Source organism: Mauremys reevesii, linkage group 12 (genome assembly GCF_016161935.1).
Source record: "Mauremys reevesii isolate NIE-2019 linkage group 12, ASM1616193v1, whole genome shotgun sequence".
Taxonomy (NCBI): domain Eukaryota; kingdom Metazoa; phylum Chordata; order Testudines; family Geoemydidae; genus Mauremys; species Mauremys reevesii.
Window position 1 is genome coordinate 33,521,970 of NC_052634.1, and position 22,625 is coordinate 33,544,594.

Here is a 22,625-nt window from a genome sequence, read left to right on the forward strand (position 1 = left end):
CGTCATTTTGGTATCCACCACCCTTTTCAAGAACACAACCCCAGTGTAAACAGAGGACCCCCATATTCATCCTTCTGTCTTATACATGCATACTTACATGTAATATGCAGTGAACTACAGCATAATAGATGTGCTACATGCTTGTTCAGATTGTTTTTAATGATGGAAAGATTTTTGTTTCTGACACGACTGAACTGTGCAGCTGGAGTGTGCTATGCACTCTTCTGTATGTAGAGTGTGTTATAGTCGCCCTTTGAGGATCTGTTCCCCACTACCACAACAGAGCTCTTCCAGGGGTTCTAGGAGACACTCACTCTTCTACTCTCTTGCCCAGATCTCTGGGCGGCTTTCCAAGGGGTGAAGGTAACTTTTACATTGAAAATTCTCCCTCTTAAATTTCATTTTTCCTATATAAAACATTCCCCTTTTAATTTCATTCCACATTCTTCATTCATTGTATCATGCGCTGAAGCTTGTGAGTCATTCTTCTATTGCTGTCTCCGAAAAGAATAATTTCCTCCACTTAAGTGACTTAGGAGCCTATGTCCCATTTTCAAAACTGATTTATGAGTCTATGTCATGCTGAAAGTCAATGGAACGCCAAAACCTCCCGAGTCTTCTCTTTCCCTTCTTAATAGCACCTCTTCTAATGATATGATTCTTTTCTTTCTCCTCCTTGTGTATATTGACTTTATTAGAGACCATCAATTGTAGACTCCTTTTCTTTTTCAGTTGATTGCAATTTACTGTTTTGTTATTGTGTCCCTGAGTTACATTTACTCATTGCTTTGAATCTAAGGCCTTGTCTACACTACAAGACTATTTCGAATCTACTTAAGTCGAATTTGTGGATTCGACCTTATGAAGTCGAATTTGTGTATCCACAGTAAATACACTAATTCGAATTTCTGAGTGCACAGTAACGGGGCTGGCATCGACTTTGGAAGCGGTGCACTGTGGGAAGCTATCCCACAGTTCCCGCAGTCCCCGCTGCCCATTGGAATGCTGGGTAGAGCTCCCAATGCCTCCTGGGGGAAAAATGTGTCGAGGGTGCTTTTGGGTAACTGTTGTCATTGAACCGTCAATCACGCCCTCCCTCCCTGAAAGCTCCGGCGGGAAATCTGTTCGCGCCCTTCTCTTGTCAGTTACAGCGCGTACACCACAGCACTGCGAGCATGGAGCCCGCTGCGATCATCGCTGCACTTATGGCCGTTGTCAACTCCTCGCACCTTATCGTCCACCTCTTCCACAGTCAGCTGCTGAGAAATCGGGCGAGTAGGCTCCGGCAGCGCGGTGAGGACAGGAATTCACAGAGTGGCGCAGACCTCTCACAAAGCAGGGTGCGCCGCGCCGTGGAGATCATGGTGGCAATGGGTCAAGTTCATGGTGTGGAACGGCGATTCTGGGCCCGGGAAACAAGCACGGACTGGTGGGACCGCATAGTGCTGCAGGTCTGGGATGAATCACAGTGGCTGCGAAACTTCAGGATGCGTAAGGGCACTTTCCTTGAACTCTGTGACTTGCTGTCCCCTGCCCTGAAGCGCCAGGACACCCAGATGCGAGCAGCCCTGAGTGTGCAGAAGCGAGTGGCCATAGCCCTCTGGAAACTTGCAACGCCAGACAGCTACCAGTCAGTAGCGAACCACTTTGGCGTGGGCAAATCTACCGTGGGGGTTGCTGTGATTGAAGTAGCCCACGCAATCGTTGAGCAACTTCTCTCAAAGGTAGTGACTCTCGGAAATGTCCAGGACATCATAGATGGCTTCGCCGTGATGGGATTCCCAAACTGCGGTGGGGCTATAGATGGGACTCACATCCCTATCCTGGCACCAGCCCACCAGGCCAGCGAGTACATTAACCGAAAGGGCTACTTTTCTATGGTGCTGCCAGCACTGGTAGACCATAGGGGACGTTTTACCAACATCTTCGTTGGGTGGGCGGGCAAGGTTCATGACGCGCTTGTGTTCAGGAACTCTGGTCTGTTTAGACGCCTCCAGGCAGGTAATTTCTTCCCGGACCACAAAGTAACGGTTGGGGATGTGCAGATGCCTACAGTGATCCTTGGGGACCCAGCCTACCCGCTAATGCCCTGGCTCATGAAGCCCTGTACAGGCGCCTTGGACAGAGAGAAGGAACTCTTCAACTACCGGCTGAGCAAGTGCAGAATGGTGGTGGAGGTGCTTTCGGACGTCTCAAGGGGAGATGGCGGAGCTTACTGACTCGCTCGGACATCAGCGAAAAGAATATCCCCGTAGTTATTGCTGCTTGCTGTGTGCTCCACAATCTCTGTGAGAGCAAGGGCGAGACCTTTTTGTCCAGATGGGAGGTTGAGGCAAATCGCCTGGCTGCAGTTTACGCTCAGCCAGACACCCGTGCCGAGAGAATATCCCAGTGGGAAGCGCTGTGTAACCGGGAGGCTTTGAAAGCAAGTTTCCTCGGAGAGCAGGGTAACCTATGACTCTCCACTTGCTTTCAAGAGAAACTGACCCTAGGCCTGTGTCTGCATGTGTCGATTTCGATCTGCGGTTACATACCCCGTTCTCCAAGTTTCCCCCATTTCCAAAGCACGTTTTAAAGCAAATTAATTGTTACACTCATTATTAATAAATCTTTGTTTTACTTTGCATTTCTGTTCAGGTGTTGAAACATGGACGCATACTGTGCTGGACACGGTGTGCACTGATGTACAGACCGCTTATTCCATAGAGCAGGGGTGTCCAAAGTTTTTTTGGTGAGGGCCAAATATAGAAAAATAAGCAAAGGCCCGGGCCACACACAAGAGGTGTACCGGAGCCCGGGGCGAGCGGACCTGCCGCAGGCATGACTGCGGCGGGTCCCGTCTTCCCGCGGCTCCGGTTGAGCTCCCGCCGGCATGCCTGCGGCAGGTCCACGGAGCCGGGACGGCGAACCTGCGCAGTCATGCCTGCGGGAGCTCAACGAGCGCGGGAAGACGGGACCCGCCGCAGTCATGCCTGCGGCAGGTCCCGTCTTCCCGCGGCTCCGGTTGAGCTCCCGCAGGCATGACTGCGGCAGGTTCGCTCGTCCCGGGCTCCGGTGGACCTGCCGCAGGCATGCCGGCGGGAGCTCAAACGAATTTGCTGCGGGCCAATAAAAACTGACCCGCGGGCCGCAGTTGGCCCGCGGGCCGTAGTTTGGACACCCCTGCCATAGAGGAATGACATCCTCCTGCTCCTACATAGGTCTCTGGGGTGGGGGACGGTTGCAAGTGGTTGTGCATCAAGGGGAGGGATTGCAGGAAGGGGTGGGTTTGCAGGAAGGGGCGAGTGGTGCCTTCTTTGGATAGGGGTTTGGATGACGGCAGTGGGCTGCGGGTTTGGGCGTAGGAAGGGGTGAGGGGTGTGGGGGAAGGGTGAGTATCTGTCCGTGGATGAGGGCTCTTGCTGGGGCTCAGGGCAGCGGAGAGGCTCGTTGCTACGGTGGAAGTGCATGGTAAGGGCAGCGTGCCTTAACATTAAGGGGGTGGCAGGCGCTAGGACCCTGGACAAGCATACACATTACAGAATGACCCGGGGCAGCATACACCACACAGACTGACCCTGGTGCCTACTGACTGCAGTGTGTGTGTGCCCTGCAGTTGATCATGCCCCCAAGTCTGTACCCTGGTAATGTAGGCTATATCGTGCAATTATAAATCCCCTCCCCCCCCATACACAAAAAAATCCTCTGACACGAAAGACGTGACCGAAACAGTGAATAACAGCAAACAGCTTTTAATAATCTAATACACAGTGGGGGGATGAAACTTGGATTTGGGACTGGGTGAGCCTGTAAGGGAAGCACTTCTACAAATGTATAGCATGAGAGGTGTGTGGTACATTAGCGCTATGCAGTGGTGCAGTGACAGTTCTCACGGCCCCTACCGCCCCTCCGTCTTGTACTTTTGGGTGAGGGGGGGCAGGACTTCTTGGCGGGGGAGGGCGGGTTGCAGATACACTGCAGGGGGGCTCTGTCCTCCTGCCTGCGGTCCTGCAGAACATCAACAAGGCGCCGGAGCGTGTCCGTTTGCTCCCTCATTAGCCCAAGCAGTGTTTGAGTCGCCTGCTGGTCTTCCTGCCACCACCTGTCCTCCCGTTCGCTGTGTGTGCGATGCTGTTGACATAGGGTCTCCCTCCACTGTCTCTGCTCTGCCGCCTCGGCTCTGGAGCAGGCCATCAGTTCCGCGAACATCTCGTCCCTAGTCTTTTTCTTTCGCCGCCTAATCTGCGCCAGCCTCTGCGAGGGGGATGCCGGGGCAGTCCGGGAAAGAGCCGAAGCTGTGTGATGGGAAAAGTAACTGATTTCCTTGAACAGATACATGTTTGCGAACAGTGAACACAGTCTAGTCAGTTTCTCTGAACAAGACCATACAGGGCAACAAGTCTCACGAGATCTCAGGACAAGTTTGAGATTTCGGAATACGCTCTCATTGGCTGCGGCATTGCACAGGAGAGCGGACAAGCGGGGAGAGACAGCTGAATCCGTCTAGCAGACAGTCCTGGTAAGCCTTACAGTACATTCTGCTTATCAGTTAATGGATAGCTGTGCCCTCCCGCTAAAGGCAATCTGGAAATCATATACTCTGACCCTTTTCCAGCCACTCCCGCCAGTGCACGGGAAAGATCAATGTATGCTTTTCCTATGTGGCCTACAACACGCGGCTGTTAAGCGAGGGTCATTGTTATGCAAAGTAAAAGTCAACCATTCACAACAGTAACAATACACTAATTGCCCTATTTAGATGCAGCATTTCATGAACGAGATCACCCTGATGCGGGTCCCTCGGAGTCACAAAGAGCGGATGCTAAGGGAAGCCCTGCAGAGATCAGGACCATATGCGGCCATGCTTGTGGAGGCGATGATTCCCATCTACATAAGGATGTCCTGGCGCGGAAGAGTGTGCTTCCACGGAGCACCCAACAAGGCACCTCTCCCCAGGAACCTCCTGCAGAGGCTTTTCGAGGACCTAAATGAGACCTTTCTTGAATTGTCCCTGGAGGATTATTGTTCAATCCCTATATGTGTGGACCTACTTTTCATATAGTTTTTCATTGAAAATTTTATATATAGTATTTCTATTTTTTATACCTGTTTTATAAAAAATAAATGTTTACATGTTTCTAGCACTTACCGCCTGATCCTTCCCCTGATTCAGAGTCCGGGTTAACGGCCGGGGAGGGTTGGTAGGGGATCTCTGTGAGGGTGATGAAGAGATCCTGGCTGTCAGGGAAAGCGGTTTTGTGTTCGCTGTCGCCTGCGCCGTCCTCCACAGACCCTTCCTCATCTTCCCCATCGGCGAACATCGAGGAGGAACTGTCCAGGTTCACTATGCCATCCACTGAGTCCACGGTCACTGGTGGGGCAGTGGTGGCAGACCCACCTAGAATGGCATGCAGTGCCTCGTAGAAGCGGCATGTCTGGGGCTGGGCTCCGGAGCGTCCGTTTGCCGCTCTGACTTTTTGGTAGCCTTGTCTCAGGTCCTTGATTTTCACGCGGCACTGCATTGCATCCCGGCTGTATCCTTTCTCTATCATTGCTTTGGAGACCTTCTCGAAGGTCTTTGCATTCCGCTTGCTGGAGCGCAGCTCCGACAGCACAGACTCCTCGCCCCACACACCGATCAGATCCAGGACTTCCCGGTCTGTCCATGCTGGGGACCTCTTTCTATTCTCGGATTGGCCGGACTCCTCTGCTGGAGAGCTCTGCATCGTTGCAGGTGCTGCGGAGCTCGCCCCGATGTCCAGCCAGGACGTCAGATTCAAAGTGCCCAGACAGGAAAATGAATTCAAATTTTCCCGGGTCGTTTCCTGTGTGGCTGCTCAGAGCATCGAAGCTCGGACTGCTGCCCAGAGCGTCAACAGAGTGGTGCACTGTGGGATAGCTCCCGGAGCTACTAAGTTCGATTTGCATCCATACCTAGCCTAATTCGAGCTAGCCATGTCGAATTTAGCGTTACTCCACCTGTCGGGGTGGAGTACCGAATTCGAACTAAAGAGCCCTCTAGTTCGAATTAAATGGCTTCCTGGTGTGGACGGTTGAGCGGTTAGTTCGAATTAACGCTGCTGAATTCGAATTATAGTCCTAGTGTAGACCAGGCCTAAGGCACCATGTAAACAAATAAAATGTAGTATAATATAATATTGTACGCTAATGGATTCTTTTCAGTCTCTTTTCTTGGCAATCCTATCATTCCTATCCTGAGACTGAATAATGAAGTCATGGGAGTTGTTACCCAAAAGGGTTGTTGTCTTCCTTACTTTACTGTCATGCACCACATCTAAATAGTATAAAAGTAAATTGTGTGCTTCTGTGAGAAAGTGATCTGTAGTGTGCAACTGGTTACTTTTCAGATCCAGAAGTTAGTAACTTGTCCTGTTGTTGAAAATAACTGTGAAACAAGCTTACTCTGACTAGATTTCACACAGTTAATTTAAAAATGTGCCACAGCAAATGTTTGGTGTTTTCCTATCCAGCATCCTTCTGTGCCACAGCTAATATTTCCAAATTGTGTTTATGCCTTCAATGTGTAACAGAATGTTCCTCTTTCCCTACAACTTCTTTATTGGCATTCGTGGTTTTGTTTGGTTGGTTGGTTGGGTTTTCATTTCTTTCAAGTAAACAAATAATTATCTGAAATTCCAATTTATGTAAGTCTTGTAACTCCATTTAGTTACTTCTTCTGTCTGTTTCTCTCTTTTATTGTCCTTTTTCATTTTTTCTTTTGTCATGAAAATATCTACTAAACATAAATGTTAGAAAGAAAATAAGAGGTTAATAAAACATTATATTGCTCTAGGACTTGATTGTTTGAGGATAAGGCACTATTTCTTTTTTATTATTTGTTTTATTTCTTATGATCAAGACAATTTTCATTCATGTTGATAGGGTGGTGTGATGAACTAGGAATGTTCTTAATGTTTTCTCTGAATACTGTGTTGGTGCCTCAGTGTCCCCTAGGCAGTTCTTAAGTATCTGGCAGAGCAAAGGGCCAGTGCACCTAAATGCCTGGCACTCTGTCTCCTAGCAACTGATGTCCTGGGCCCCTCCTCTGCAAAGGTGCCAACTGAAGGTGTTGGAGACAAAGAGGTTAGGTGACCTCCTGGCCCAGGAAAGGGACTGGGCAGAGAGGAGGGGCTGGAGGGGGTTTCAGTCTGGAGCTGGCTGGGGACGAGGAGTAAAATGCAGATGTGGGGGTCTGGCTCACTGCCCCCAGAATGGACCCGGCTGAGGGGTCCGGTTCACGGTACCTACAAGCTCTGTTTTAGCCTGTGTTCCTGTCATCGAATAAACCTCTGTGTTACTGGCTGGCTGAGAGTCACGTCTGACTGCAAAGTGGGGGTGCAGGACCCTGTGGCTTCCCCAGGACCCTGCTGGGGCGGGCTCGCTGTGGGAAGCGCATGGAGGGGCACATGCTGAATACTCCAAGGAGAGACCCAGGAGGTGAAGCCATGTGAGCTTCTTGCCCTGCAGACAGTCTGCTCCAAAGGAGAGGAGGCTCCCCAGAGTCCTGACTGGCTTGGTGGGGAGCAGTTCCAAAGCATCGCCCGGGGACTCCATGACAGTGGTGAGTCCCTAGAAAGTGATGAGAAATGAGCAGAGAAGATTTTCAGTCAGATGCAGGCACTCTTTTTGTTTCCCTGATAACATTCATGCATTTGACCATCATTAGGGAAGGACATTTGTCACCAGCACCATCTCGCCATCTGTTAGTATACTTGTCCTCTGTTGTACATGTTCTTCTAAACGGAAGTATTATGGATCACTTTAGGTTTATAACCCAGGTAAACAGTTATGAAGGATATTGATAACTCAAGAATTCGGACTCAACAGAGTGTTGCAATTTGCAATATGGTTAAAGTAAGGACCACTATCACTCTTAATAGTGTTTCATGGTCATTAACTCAGTGACGGTGGCCTCTTCAGGTCTGCTTCTGTACAGTGTGTGCAAGCACAAGTGAGCCTGCTTTAGCATTGATGCTTTTACTAAGATAGGCTTTGCATCACTGGAGACCCATCGATTAGGAGAGACCAGTGGTTCCCAACCTATTTACCACTGTGGGCCGCATATGCAGTTCTCCATGCGTTATGTTGGCCATATCCACACAATATATTATTCTACCTCTATGGCCCTGAGGAGATCACGTGGGCCGCAGCTGTGCGCTGATTGGGCCGCAAGCGGCCTGCAGGCCATGGATTGAGAGCCACTGGGATAGACATTTGTGCAGAGGGGATGGGCCTTGGGTGAAGATTTTTAATTATGGGGGTTAGGGGTTTGTGTGACAATGTCAGCTTTGTGGCCTGGCTTCTTTTTGAAGAAAAGTGATCGGTTTGTGATTGCTGTCTGTCTTAGTTAAAATTAAATCCAGCAGTATGTGCGTGCCAGGAGCCTGGGACAAGCATTCGTTTGTTTTGTACGTTGAAATAACACTGTGTAAATAAATAAGATTTTACACGTGATAATAGTTCAGTCATACGCATTTTGTTACATTGCTGTTCAAAGTGTGCTGATTTATCAATGGTATGTTTGTGGGGCACAGCATGTCCAATAGCAGATCTCTCATTTAAAAAAAAACCTAACTCTGCTTTGCTCTTTCCAATCTTCAGGACTGATGGTGTCTGTTTCACCACAGTAGAAGATGAAGATGAATCTGGAGGATGTACAATTGCCTCAGGATGCCTATGCTTCGAAGGCTTAGACATCCAATGCCGGGTAAGAAAACAGTTATGATCAAGGTTTGGTCTGGCTGTTGTGATAGTTTTCATCCAGTGGCAGTGTAGTCAGATGAATGCACACATCTGCTGCTTTGAATTTTGGTCATGTGGGGAATGCTGAGGAAATGGCGTCTGCTCCCCAAAACTCTTGCTACTTCTTCAAGCACACCGTATTGCTAGTTCACTAATGTTAGTTTCACCAGGAGAGCAGGGGCTACCACTCTGGTAATTCCATTCTGAATCTCTAAATTCCCCCTGCAGCTTGAATGAGGTAAGACATTCTTCCCTTCCTTTCCCAAACTGCTGTGTGCTGCGTAGCAGTGTGCCATAAAAAAGTTGCTGTTTTCACACTCAGAGTTGTTGCATATCACTGATGTGTAACGTGAGTCCTGTAGGTGTAGACAGTCTAGCTGGTACATTTGGGGATCCACCTTTATGAAGGTTTTCTAGTTCCAGGGAGAGAAATGTGTGTGCATTTCAGGTACTGCCATCAGCTTCTCACCCTATGTAGCAATTCTCTTTTGGGCTTCCATGTTTAACACAGAGAAATCACTCGGGGTTAAGTCCCCAGCTGTTCCGTGCAGACCTCAGCATGACGGTGGAGGGAGAACAGCAGGTGGAACGAAGATGACTCTGAGTACCTCTACACTGCAAAATAAAACAATGAAAGACCACGACCATGACAGCGATCCTCAGAGCCTGGGTCAACTGACTTGGGCTCTTGCTACCGGGTGTTGAATAAGGGTACAGGGTAAGAATAGCAGTGTAGACACTCCTGCTCAGGCTGGAGTCCAGGCTTTGACACTCTACCCCTTGCTGGCTTTCAGAGCCTAGGCTTCAGCCCAAGCAGGAACATCTACAGTGCTATAGTGTGAGCCCAAGTCAGTCGACCCGGGCTCTGAGACTGGGCTGCCACATTTTGTTTGTTTGTTTGCAGTGTAGATGTACCCTAAGTAATCTTTTGGCTCCCACACCCAAATCTGGGCCTGTCCAGGGGGAGAACCAGCTATTGGTTCAAGTTAGAGCAGGCTAAGGGTTGCTCTTATTTGCACCTGCTTGTAATAAACTCCTAGGAGCCATTATTGCAGTAAATATCTCCAAAGTATAGTGCGCTGTGTTCTGTCCCCTCCTGCTCCCTCTTCATGCCCTTCACAAATCTATTTCGCTGGGGGGAATAGATGACAGAGTTGACTATGTTGGCTTTAAGCCGTCTGAGGATTCCCCTACATGAAGGGAATCATGCACTAAAGCCAAGATTTTCAAAAATAGGAGTCTAAAATGAGGCTTCTAACTGCTTACTAAATAAGTAGCCAGATTTTCCAAAATGCTGAGCATCCTAAAGTCTCTGTTGAATTCACGCCTGATGTTAGGCATCTGTTTCTGGAAATCTTGGCCTTGGGGCAAAATTCTGTCTGCTTTGCTCTGGGAGGTGTGATGCTGTTTCCCATGTCAGGTCTGTCTCCTTCTCCAGCGCCCAAACAACAGTGTCTGTTTAAAAGAACAAAGTTGCTCACACAGTTCTCTGTGACTTTCTCTGTTGCAGGATGTGCTCATAATACATGATAGAAGAACTCTTGCTATTGCATGCTGCAGAGACAAAGATTTCTGCAATGAAAACCTTCACCCAACGCTGCCACCACTGAGAAATAGAGGTAAGAGGAAGAAGAAAATCTAGCCTTAAATCAGTAGGTCCATGTATTCCTAGAAAAGAAAAGAGAATTAGACGAGCTGCATGGAAAAACAACGTTTTGTGTATCGTGTAGCTGTTCTGGTAATATACAGAAACAGTATTGACTTGGTTGTTGCTGGTGTTTACCTCTGTTTGTATTCCCATCATGCCTACAGACATCAGTCAAGGATCAGAGACCCATTGCACTAGGCACTGGGCGTAGTAAAAGAACGGTTCCTGCTCCAAAGAGCTCACGGTCTAGCTTGGGCTGGGGCAGGGACTATCTCTTACTTTGTACAGTGCTTAGCGGGGCAGCGGAGGTGACTTACCGAGGCCTCTGGGTGCTCATGCCATACAAATATAGAATAACAATCATGACTGGTGTCACGGAGTGTTGGGGGAGACCAGGCCCTGCACCCCGGCTCCCTGCGATTCACCAGGACTCTCAGCCAGCCAGTAACACAGAAGGTTTATTTAGACAACAGGAACACAGTCCAAAACAGGTCTTGCTGGTACAGACAACAGGACCCCCTTTAGTTAGGTCCATCTGGGGCCCCAGGGAGGCCACAGCCCCGGTGGGAAGCCCAAGCCCCGTCGGGCGCCCCTCTCCATTTCCCAGCCAACTCCAAACTGAAACTCCCTCCAGCCTTTCACTCAGCCTCCCCCCGGCTCCTCCCCCAGCCTTTGTGTCCTTTGTCCAGGTTCCTGGACAGAGGTGTTCCCTGGCCTCCAACCCCCCTCCTGGGTTTTCATGTTACATGCTCAGGTGTCCTCCCTTCCCCAATGCAGCCAGTCCCAGAAAAACTCCCCTGCAACCTTCCCAGGTCAATACTCCTCACTCAGCATTCTCATAATACAGCAAGAACATTCCCACTTCGTCACAAATGCCCTCTGTCATTGCAAAAGATTGTAGTTTGTAGCTACACAACAGTTACCGAATGACACGTGGGACCAGATCCTCAGCTGCTATAAATCAGTGTAGTGCCACTGAAGCCAGTGGAACTAATGATGATTTATAGCCGCTGATAATCTGGCCCTCTGAGAATAAGGTCTAGGCGTCGCCATGACCTCTGTGTTTCAGAGCTATAGAACAAACAATAGAGTAACACTCTGCACAAAAGCATGTCCAGTTTGGGTTGGAAGTTGGACAATATTTGTTTTTTTAAAATACAGCATTTCCTGGGTAAGCACGACATTTATAGACATTGGCATAGCCTCCATGGTGCCTGTAAACGTGAGTGCCCAGGGCTCAACCCTCCACAGGGAGGAGGGGAGCCACACCGGCCTGTGGTTCTTACTCGGCTTCTGCCCTGTTCCTTCAAAGCTGAGCAACAGTACAAAAAGACAGTTAGGGCTCAGGTCTTCTGCTGCAAGGCTGAGCAACAATATAAACAGTCCAGGAAGGCCCGGGCCCTTTGGGGCAGGGGCTGGGCAGCAAACAGTACAAAGTGGCTCAGGCCCTTTGGTGCAGGGGCTGAGCAACAATACAGTTCAGGGAGCTCAGGCCCTTTTTAGCAGGGGCTGAGCAGCAAACAGTACAAAATGGCCCAGGCCCTTTGGTGCAGGGGCTGGGCAGCAAACAGTACAAAATGGCCCAGGCCCTTTGGGGCAGGGACTGAGCAGCAAGCAGTTTAGGAAGGCCCAGGCCCTGGATTAGGGCGAGGCAACAACAATTAGGGCTCAGGCCCGTAGGTGCAGGGGCTGAGCACTGGGGTGAGGGGGAAAACTGCCACCCGCAAGTGGGGTGGCAGGGGGGACGCAGGCCCACCCACTCCACTGCGTCCCGGCCCGGGGCCCTAGGCAGCGGCTATGACCGCTGACGGTCAGTGGGGCTCCTGACCGCAACACACTGACATGGGCATTGTTTGATCAGCAGCCTGACTGAGGTCGGCTTCCCCCGGGCCACTTCCAATTTCCCCCTCGGGGCCTACCTGGTCCGCAGCGTCCGCTCCCGGGAAGTCCAACAGCATGGGCTCCTCGCAGCCCGGGCTGGGGGGTAGATCCGGCAGTTCCTCGGGGAAGTCTGGCCAATTCTGCTCCGGGGGTTCCTCGGGGTAACAACAAGGGAGCGGGGTAGTCTCTGGCGGCTCCTCCTCGTATGTGGCGCGGGGAAGCTCTGGCGGGTCCTCCCAGTAGCGAGCAAGGGGAAGCTCCGGCCAGTCTGGGCAACGGCTCTGGGCCCCAGCGGCTTCCCAGTCCCGAGCTCTCTCGGGCAAGTCTGCTCCCGGCGGTGGCTGAGCTCCGACTGAGCTCTGATGGCCGGCTTTTATGCTTCCGGGTCGCCGCCTGACCCTCTGAGGGGCGGGCTCACTGCTCTGTAGCCCCGCCCTTTCCGGTGTCCGGGGCTCAACCCTCCCCGGGGAGAAGGGGAGCCACACCGGCCTGTTACAGTGCCCTATACAGGGGCCCGCCAACCCTCCACCTTCTTACCGCCGGTGATGGCTAGCTGGAACTTTGCTCGCTCTTGCAGCAAGCCTTGCAGTGTCTCGTCTAAGTGTATATAGTTGTTTCCTCGCTCACAGTTTAGAGTTAGTGTTAGTTCTAGATAGTTAATAGTTGTTGGGGGGCTTTCCCCCAACATACTCGTCATCCCGCTGGGGCATGCCAAGGTCCCCAGGGTTTAAACTCTGCATGGACTGCGTGAAGTTTATACCGAAGAGTGACCTGCACTCATCCTGCTTGAGGTGCCTCGGGGAGAGTCACCAAAGAGACCGGTGCAGTATCTGCAGGGGATTCCGTCCCAGAACTCTTAAGGACAGAGAGCAGAGACTCAGAGTGCTCTTGACGGAGGCGGCTTTACAGCCACACTTGGACCCTGAGCCTGCTTATCCGGCGCCCAGCACCTCATCCTTGGTGCACAGCGCTCCGGCACCGCTAACGAGACAGGAGGCCCAGTCTAAGACCTCTAAGTCCCAGCACCAGAGAGAATCGGAACATAGAAAATCGGCCTCCATGCAGCATCGATCACCATCTCCAGTGCCCGCGAAAAAGAAGAGGCCGGTGAGGGACCGATCACCCCACCAGGACCTTAAAGGCCGGCAGCATCCACGACTGCGGTTGGACAAGCCGAGCCACAACCGCACCCTCACAAGGTCCCGTTGACTCCTGCCCCGGTGGGGGTGCGGTCGAGTCCGGACCAGTCTAGATCCCCGGACCTCACTGAGAATGTGCGTCCCCCATCGACGCCGGAGGCGTTCGAGGTGGCCTCTGACTTATTAAGCCTCCCGGTGCCAGCCTCCCCGCGCCTGTGGAAAGAGCCTCTAGACACGGCCCTACCCCCGATTCAATCAAGTGGCAAGCAGGCCAGGATGTTGCCCCGGTCCCCACCCTGTGCCGCTCCGGCAGCACCGGCGCAGAGAGAGCACTCCCTGGCCTCACGGCACCACTCCCCGGTGACAGTGGTTACTGCTCCCCCTCAGTCCTCCTATTCGGAGACCTCGGACTCGAAGGCGGAATCTTACCGCTCCAGTAGGTGAAGGAACAGGAGGTCGGCTTCTCAGGCAAGCCAATGACCTTACCCGGCGCAGTGGCAGCAACAGTGGCAACCGCCGTCCCAGTGGCCATTCTGGACTCCCTAGGCCTACCATCAGTGTCTGGGACATGTGCATGGTCCGTGCTCCAGGTCTGTGTCGGTCTCCTCGACATCCGTGGCTCTGGCGCAAATGCCTCCACCACCGGCACCGCTGTCTGACAGGAGTGTGCCACAACAGAACCCGGCATCGCCTAATCAGACACTAGCACCGACAGAGACCATGTTTCCGATGCCGCAGGCACTGCCCAGCATGCCTTGTTGTTTGGTGTTGGCCCTGGTACCGGCCACGGTGCTGCATCCTACATCGGCACCAGCCATGCAACCAGAATACCGTGTGCCGCAGAGCCCTGCAGAGGCTGAGGGTACAAAGGAAGGTCCTTTGCAGGTGGTGATCTCCTCTTCCTCGCCAGATGAGGCGCTTGTGGGAACTTCAGCGGCACGAGCCCTAGAGGACAACCAGGTGCTTCAGCAGCTACTTAAGCATGACGCTCAGAGCCTGGCGATCCAAGCGGAGGAGATCAAGGTGGATGTAGATCCGGTAGTGGATATCCTGTCCCCTTCGGGCCCGTCTAGGCTTGCCCTACCATTGATCAAAACGCTAGCTGATACGTCCCGCACCTTGTGGCAGATGCCAGCTTCATTGGCCCCTACGACCAAAAAGACAGAGAGACGCTACTTTGTACCCTCCAAGGGCCATGAGTACCTATATACCCACCCTCCCTCGGACTCTCTGGTTGTGGATGCGGCCAACCAAAGGGAGCATCAGGAGTTCCAAGGGTCTACACCGAAGAACAGGGAGGCCAAGAAGTTGGACCTCTTTGGTAGAAAGGTGTACTCAATGGGGGCTCTGCAACTACGTATAGCCAACCAACAGGCTATAGTGAGCCGGTACGGCCATAACACATGCTCGGCCTTGTCCAAGTTCGCTGAACTCTTCCCCAGGAATCGCAAACAGAATTTTCCGCTCTGGTAGGGGGGGGGAAGCTAATATCCTGGGCATCCCTCCAAGCAGACCTGGATGTGGTGGACGCAGCCTCCCGCACGCTGGAAACCGGGCTGGTCATGCAGTGAGGAGCCTGGCTTCAGGTCTCAGGCCTTCCACATGAGGTCCAACAGACCATCCAGGACCTCCCCTTTGAGGGGCCCATGCTCTTCTCTGAGAAGATGGACAAGAGGCTCCATAGCCTAAAGGACTCAAGGACTACCTTACGCTCCCTAGGCCTGCACACCCCAGCCACTCAACGCAGGCAATTCAGGCCGCAGCCAGCTCCGCGGCCGTACCAGCCCCAGAACCACCCAGAGCCCTCGCGTAGACGAAGCAGAAAAAGCAGAAGGAGGCAACGACAGACCTCTGGCCAGTCGTCCAGCCAGCCGCGGCTCTGTCGGGGCCTAGACCCCAAATTAGATTGTGCGGTTAAGGACGACCTACCAGTCAGGACTCTGGATCCTACCAACCCTGCCTTTTCATCACATCTGTCCCCCTTCTATCGTGCCTGGTCCTGAATCACATTGGACAGTTGGGTGCTCCGCACGGTAGATAGGGGATATTCTATCCAATTCTCCTCTCCTGCCTCACCAGCCCTCCTCCCCATCCCCCTTCAGGGAACCCTCTCAGGAGCAACTTGTAAGTCAGGAAGTGCAGTCCCTCCTCGTAGTAGGGGCAGTGGAGGAAGTTCCTCAGGAACTCAGGGACAGGGGTTTTTACTCCCAGTATTTCCTAATACCGAAGGCAAAAGGGAGGGACTCAGACCCATTCTGGACTTGCGGCGTCTGAACAAGTTTGTAAAGAAGCTCAAGTTCTGTATGGTCTCCCTGTTCTCCATCATCCCTTCCATGGATCCAGGAGACTGGTATGCTGCCCTCAACTTGTAGGACTCATAGACTTTAAGGTCAGAAGGGACCATTATGATCATCTAGTCTGACCTCCTGCACAATGCAGGCCACATAATCTCACCCATCCACTTCTATAACAAACCCCTAGCCTATGTCTGAGTTATTGAAGTCCCCAAATTGCGGTTTGAAGACCTCAAGCTGCAGAGAACCCTCCAGCAAGTGACCCGTGACCCGTGCCCCATGCTGCAGAGGAAGGCGAAAAACCTCCAGGGCCTCTGCCAATCTGCCCTGGAGGAAAATTCCTTCCCGACCCCAAATATGGCGATCAGCTAAACCCTGAGCATGTGGGCAAGACTCACCAGCCAGCACCCAGGAAAGAATTCTCTGCAGTAACTCAGATCCCAACCCATCTAACATCCCATCACAGACCACTGGGCATACACATCCATATTACAATAATCCCTCAGCACAGACGTTATCTCAGGTTCGTTGTGGGCAACACCCATTTCCAGTTCGCAGTCCTGCCTTTCGGCCTGTCAGCGGCCCCAAGGGTCTTCACAAAGTGCATGGCAGTTGTAGCAGCTTTCCTGCGCAAGCACGGAATCCCGGTGTTTCCCTACCTGGACAATTGGCTCATCAAGGGCCGCTCCAAGGCACAGGTGGACGCTCAGGTGGTCTTTATCAGACAGACCTTCCTCGAGCTTGGTCTCCTGTTGAACGAGGCCAAGTCTACCCTGTCTCCTGTCCAATGGATAGAGTTCATAGGGGCAGTTCTGGACTCGACGCAGGCCAGAGCATACCTACTGGAGGACAGGTTTCGGTCCATCTCCGACATCATCCTTGGTCTCTGCCGTTTCCCGACCACCACAGCGAGGAACTGCCTCAAGTTGCTGGGACATATGGCTGTGTGCACCTACGTGGTGAGCCATGCCAGGCTCAGGCTGCACCCTCTTCAGTCCTTGTTAGCAACTGTGTACCGACCAACCAGGGACGCACTGGTCTCGGTGGTGATGCTTCCCCGAGCGGTGCTGGATTCCCTCCAGTGGTGGCTCGACCCACGGGTGGTCTGTGAGGGAGTACCCTTCGCCAGCCCTCAGCCAGCCCTTTCATTGGTGACAGACGCGTCGGATCTGGGGTGCAGGGCGCATCTCGGAAATCTCAGGACCCAAGGCCTTTGGTCCCCAGAGGACCTCTCCCTACACATCAATGTCAGGGAGCTATGGGCTGTTCGCCTTGCCTGCCTCACTTTCAGATCTCGATTGGTGGGCAGGTGCATTGCAGTCCTCATGGCCAATACCTCAGCGATGTTCTATATCAACAAATGGGGGTGCACGCTCCTCTCCCCTGTGCCGGGAAGCCCCTGCATTATGAGACTTTTGTGTACAGAACACAATTCACCTAACAGAACGGCCTGGTGGATGCCCTCAGCCACTCATTCCATGGTCACGAGTGGTCCCTTTGCCAAGACGTGGCATGCTCAATCTTCCGTCTCTGGGGTTATCCCCATATAGATCTGTTTGCCTCGAGGGACAATAGGAAGTGTCGACAGTTCTGCTCCCTCATGGGGTGCAGTCCAGGGTCTCTAACTGATGCCTTCCTCCTCTTCTGGAAAAGCGGCCTGCTTTACGGCTTCCCTCAGATCCCCATGGTACACAGGGTACAGATACGCAGGGATCATGCTTGCGTCGTACTGATAGCGCTGGCGTGGCCGCACCAGCATTGGTACAAGTCACTGCTGCACATGTCCATGCAGGCGCTCCTCACGGTGCCCCTTCTCCCACACCTGATCACGCAGGATCAGGGCCACCTCTGCCACCCGAACCTGGAGTCGCTCAACCTCACAGCCTGGATGCTCCGCACAGCAGGTCAGACAAGTCCTCAGTAGCAGAAAACCCTCCACCAGGGCCACGTACATGGCCAAGTGGAAACATTTTTCCATCTGGGCTAAACAGCAGGGACAAACTCCATTGCTCGCCCTGATCCCTTTCATCCTTGATTACCTACTCCAGTTGAGACAGTGGGGACTTTCCCTCTCTTTGGTTCTGGTCCACTTGGTGGCCAGGTCCGTGTTCCACCCAGGAGCTGAAGGTGGTTCAGTCTTTGCAAACCCATTGTTTTGTCACTTCCTCAAGGGCCTGGATAGGCTGTTCCCGCATACTCAACAACCAGTCCCAGCTTGGGACCTTAATTTGGTCCTCTCCGCCCTCATGGGGCCCCTTTCAAGCCACTAGCTATGTGCTCTTTGCTATATCTCTCCTATAAATTCGCATTCCTCATGGCTATCACCTCGGCCAGGAGAGTATTGGAACTCAGAGCACTGACATTCGAGCCTCTATAAACCGTCTTCCACAAAGACAAAGTCCAACTCAGGCCACACCCGGTGTTCCTTCTGAAGGTGGTCTCCCAATTCCACATGTGTCAGGACATTTTTCTCCACACTCCTCCAACGCAGAGTGTAGGCTGCATTCCCTGGATGTTCGCAGGGCCCTGGCATTCTATATTGAACAAACTAAACCATTCAGGAAATCAACCCAACTCTTTGTAGCTGTGGTTGACAGGATGAAGGGGCTTCCCGTCTCTTCCCAGCGTATCTCCTCATGGGTCACGGTTTGCATTTGGGAATGCTACAACCAGGCCAAGGTGCCTGCCCCACCAATCACAGCCCACTCCACAAGGGCACAGGCCTCCTCCGCGGCGTTCCTGGCTCAGGTCCCAACATAGGAGGTATGCAGGGCTGCCACGTGGTCCTCAATCCACACATTCACGTCGCACCATGCCATCATGCACCAGGCCAAAAACGATGCAGCCTTCAGCAGGGCGGTGCTTCAATCGGCAGTGAACTCTGACCCCACCACCTAAACTCAGGCTTGTGAGTCACCTGCTTGGAATGCACATGAACAATCACTCGAAGAAAAAAAACCTGGTTACTTGCCTTTTTGTAACTGTTGTTCTTCAAGATGTGGTGTTCATGTCCATTCCAATACCCACCCTCCTGCCCCTCTGTCGGAGAGCCGGCAAGAAGGAACTGAGGGGGTGGAGGGTTGGCGAGCCCCTTTCTAAAGTTGGGCCCCTTATAAAGGGCCTTATTTTAAGAGTTGCAGAGCACTTGCAGCTCCTTTTAACTTCTGTAAAAGTTGAGGATGCCCAGCACTTTTATTCAAGTGTCTAAATAGGGATTTTAGGTGCCTGACGGGTACCCAAGTTTGGAAATGTTGGCCACAGTGTATAGAAATCTAACCACTCTTCCTTGCAGAATCCTCTTCAGCGTTTTATTTTTATACAGTTTTATACACACATAATCCATTAATAATACTAAAGAAGAGGGAATCTAATTGTGAGCTCATTACAGTATCTGATGGGGATAACTCCATTTACCTGAACAGAGTCACTTCTTGGTTTCCTCTGGTGTAAGCAAGATCAGAACTGAGCCCTGTGTGTGTGTGGCACTCAACACTCATTGTGCTAAAGAAGCACACAAACGGCCAGGCCAGTTTTTATGGTAACATGTTCTATGAAACCAGAACCCCCTTGCTGCAAACGTATTTTCCTAGTCTCCAAAGTATGAAGAATTCTCCCCCTATCATCTGCAGACTCTGTTTAGCCTCTCCTGAGCTAATAGGCAGTGACAGCTTCAACTGTTCCAAGCCACCTTTAGAGGGAAATGACTGGCAGACCCAGACTGCTAACAAACCATGAAATAGCAGCTTGGCCCCCTGAGCTGCCATCTCTTTCACAGAAAGAACTGGACTCCCCAGCGGGCTCTCAGTTTCAGCTCCCAGCACACACAGAGAGACAGTCCAGGTAGAAATCTGCTGCTCCAATGAGAATGATGTGCTCTAGTTTTTTTCCTGATAGGCTCTGTGTCAGTGTCTCCTTTCAAAGGCGATGGCCATGGCTTGAATGTTTACATTGTTAATGCTCCAGGATCAGGTAATGTCAGGTTAAAACATGACCAATGTGCCCACAAGGCAGATAATGGTAGGTCATCTCTGCTCATGATGGGAAGGGGACAGAAGGAAAGAGTTGGAAGCAAAGGTGGGAGAGGGAACTGGATCTTTAAAAGAAAAGTGCATGACAGTAAGCCAAGATTCCCCTAGGATCCTCATTGTCTCATTACCCTAGTACCGGGGTAGGCAACCTATGGCACGTGTGCCGAAGGCGAAACGCAGGCTGAGTTTCACACTGCCTGGGTCCTGGCCACTGGTCCAGGGGGCTCTGCATTTTAATTTAATTTTAAATGAAGCTTCTTAAACATTATGAACACCTTATTTACTTTACATACAACAATAGTTTAGTTATATCTTATAGACTTATAGAAAGAGATCGTCTAAAAGCGTTCACATGTATTACTGGCACGCAAACCCTAAATTAGAGTGAATAAATGAAGACTCGGCACACCACTTCTGAAAGGTTGCTGACTCGTGCCCTCGTAAATCTGAAACATAATAGTTTTATTCCAGGGTGAGTCAATAAGGCTAGAATTGTCACAATTTACTGTGTGTTCAGGATTTGTGTGGAAGATGCAAGACAATCAGATGGTGAGGACTTGAGAAAATCTCATCTTTATCTGCATAAGAGTGACCACCAGGCTGGGGGTGGGGAGTGTGCTAAAGTATCACAGTTTGAGACTCTGTAGTTTTAAAAGAAAATGGCGCAGGATTTCTTCAGTTTTCAGCATGAGAATATGCACGACAGTCCAACGCATGTTTGAAATGCGGCTACAAATGTGGAGATGACAGCTAAATTTTAGAGCAGAAAATGGGTATAGCGTGCAAGGATTAATTCAAACTTTTCAGTTATTTTTATATAATCACAATTCTTACCTGTTGCTTGGTAACGTTGCATTTTGAAGTGGTTTTAAAGAATGGCTCATCTGCAGTGATACATTTTCCCACAAGTGCAAGAATAAAAAACAAATAATTTTTCCTGCTAAAGTGCTGTGTGAGAGAGAGATCCTTACATTGATGTAAATATAACGGTAAGGACCTTAGCTCTATGCCCTAGCAGGGATTAGACATCCCTTGTATGTCTTCTGTGCTAGGGTAGAGACAGTTGGGTATAGGAATTGCTTTTGTTAAGACTCTCAGTTTTCTGAAATTAATAAAAGTGAATTAAGATAAAGAGGCACCAAACAGGACAAAGTCTGTGTCCCAGCTGACAAGATATGTAAGATACAGGAGTATAAATCCCAGGTTTGAGGCGGTGGGGGTTAGTGGACTAAATACTCCCTTGCAAACTCAGTCACAAGCGCCAGAGTTACCAGTGAGAGCTTTGTCTGAGTAAAGACTGCAGGGTCAGTCAGGCCCTTGATTGCTGTTCCATGTGCTGCGTTTGCCCTGTTCAATGAGGGCTAAAGACGGAACACCTCAAATGGGTCTGAAATCAAGTGCTGTGTTACACAATGCTGCAGTAGAAAAGAAAGGGAACAATTCTCTTGCTTAATAGAGTTATAAATTCTTGTGTGTCTTTTTACATGGGAAACTAACCCCAGGAAGGCAGAATGCATGTTACACCCAACCTAATGGGAAAGACATCTCAGGTGTGAGAGAGCAGCGTTGGCTTCTAAGACAAAACCACAGCCATTGTACAAAGCTTTTTTTGATTTTTTAAACCAGATTTTGTTGAAGGAAACGTTCGCCATAGGGCCTTGCTGATCTCAGTGACCGTTTGCAATATACTCCTGGTACTTCTCAACATATTCTGGTACTTCAGGTAAGTCAGAAGTATTTCAACTTTGTCTGCTTCAGAATTCTTCCTAACATCACTCCCCCCACCCCGCGGTTTATGAACTGTAAAATTAAAAAATTAACAGGAGGGAACTGGGGAACAATTAAAAACACATTGTTTTTATTATAGGGAAAAATTGTATATGTTGTTAATGTTAAAATCACAAAGGCATCAATATAATGTCCCATAAAATAGTTGGTCTTTTGTATAGCATCCTTTGTAGAAAGGATGTCCTAAAAAGCTTTCCAGTGGAAAACAACACAGAGTAGTATACAGTGAAAATTAAAGAAAACAATGGTGCAAAGACACGCTGTAGTAAATAAAGCTCACAACCCTTGTACACAAGGTTGACACAAATTCACAAACTCTACCCAAAGAGGCAGGGAGATTCAGAAAGCACAGGTAAATTCATAACAATGCCTTTCGTTGGTCATAAAAGACCCACAACATTCATAACTAAAAGGTGAGGGATTTACTGCCTCTTTTTAGGACTATTCTCTGAATTAGGGGTTTAAAGTTGGTACTTGGCTATGCAAAATTATGCTGGATTCCCCAGCAGGATGATAGTCAGCCCCTTTCATAGACCGAAAGCATTCTGATGTTGCGAATAGATCAGAAAATAGTCGTTGATGAGTTTAGCTCGTACTTTGGGTAATTGCTGGAGACTTCTGAATGACTAAAAATTAAATGTGAGTAGCGTATTCTATATAGCATCCGTTCCTCATTGTACTGACAACTAATTTAATTTTCGCTAAAATCATAGGCATAAAAGGCAAGCAACCAGAACTCGTTTCAGCATTGGACTTGAACAGGATGAGACTTACTTTCCTCCAGGGGAAACCCTGAAAGACTCGATTGAATGGTCTCAGAGCACAGGAAGTGGGTCTAGTCTCCCTCTGCTGGTAAGAAAGGAATGTAATTTAGATACACACAAAGAGTCCTGTGGCACCTTATAGACTAAAATGTATTGGAGCCTAAGCTTTCATGTGTGGATACCCGCTTCGTCAGACACATGTAATGGAAATTTCCAGAGGCAGGTATAAATATGCAGGCAAGAATCCGTCTAGAGATAACGAGGTTAGTTCAATCAGGGAAGGTGAGGCCCTGTTCTAGCAGTTGAGGTGTGAACACCAAGGGAGGAGAAACTGCTTTGTT

At 50.4% G+C, this 22,625-nt stretch overlaps 1 protein-coding gene across 4 annotated transcripts in view; it reads left to right on the forward strand.

Annotated features, from left to right (window-relative positions):
* The window catches only part of LOC120375536 (bone morphogenetic protein receptor type-1B-like), a 279,242-nt gene that overhangs the window by 248,163 nt on the left and 8,454 nt on the right, over nt 1-22,625 (forward strand). For all 4 annotated transcript variants that reach the window (XM_039496235.1, XM_039496233.1, XM_039496232.1 and 1 more), the window contains 4 exons: nt 8,602-8,707; nt 10,253-10,361; nt 21,359-21,455; nt 22,234-22,372. In XM_039496235.1, coding sequence (XP_039352169.1) covers nt 8,602-8,707; nt 10,253-10,361; nt 21,359-21,455; nt 22,234-22,372 — 451 coding nt within the window. The remainder of the gene's footprint in view (nt 1-8,601; nt 8,708-10,252; nt 10,362-21,358; nt 21,456-22,233; nt 22,373-22,625) is intronic.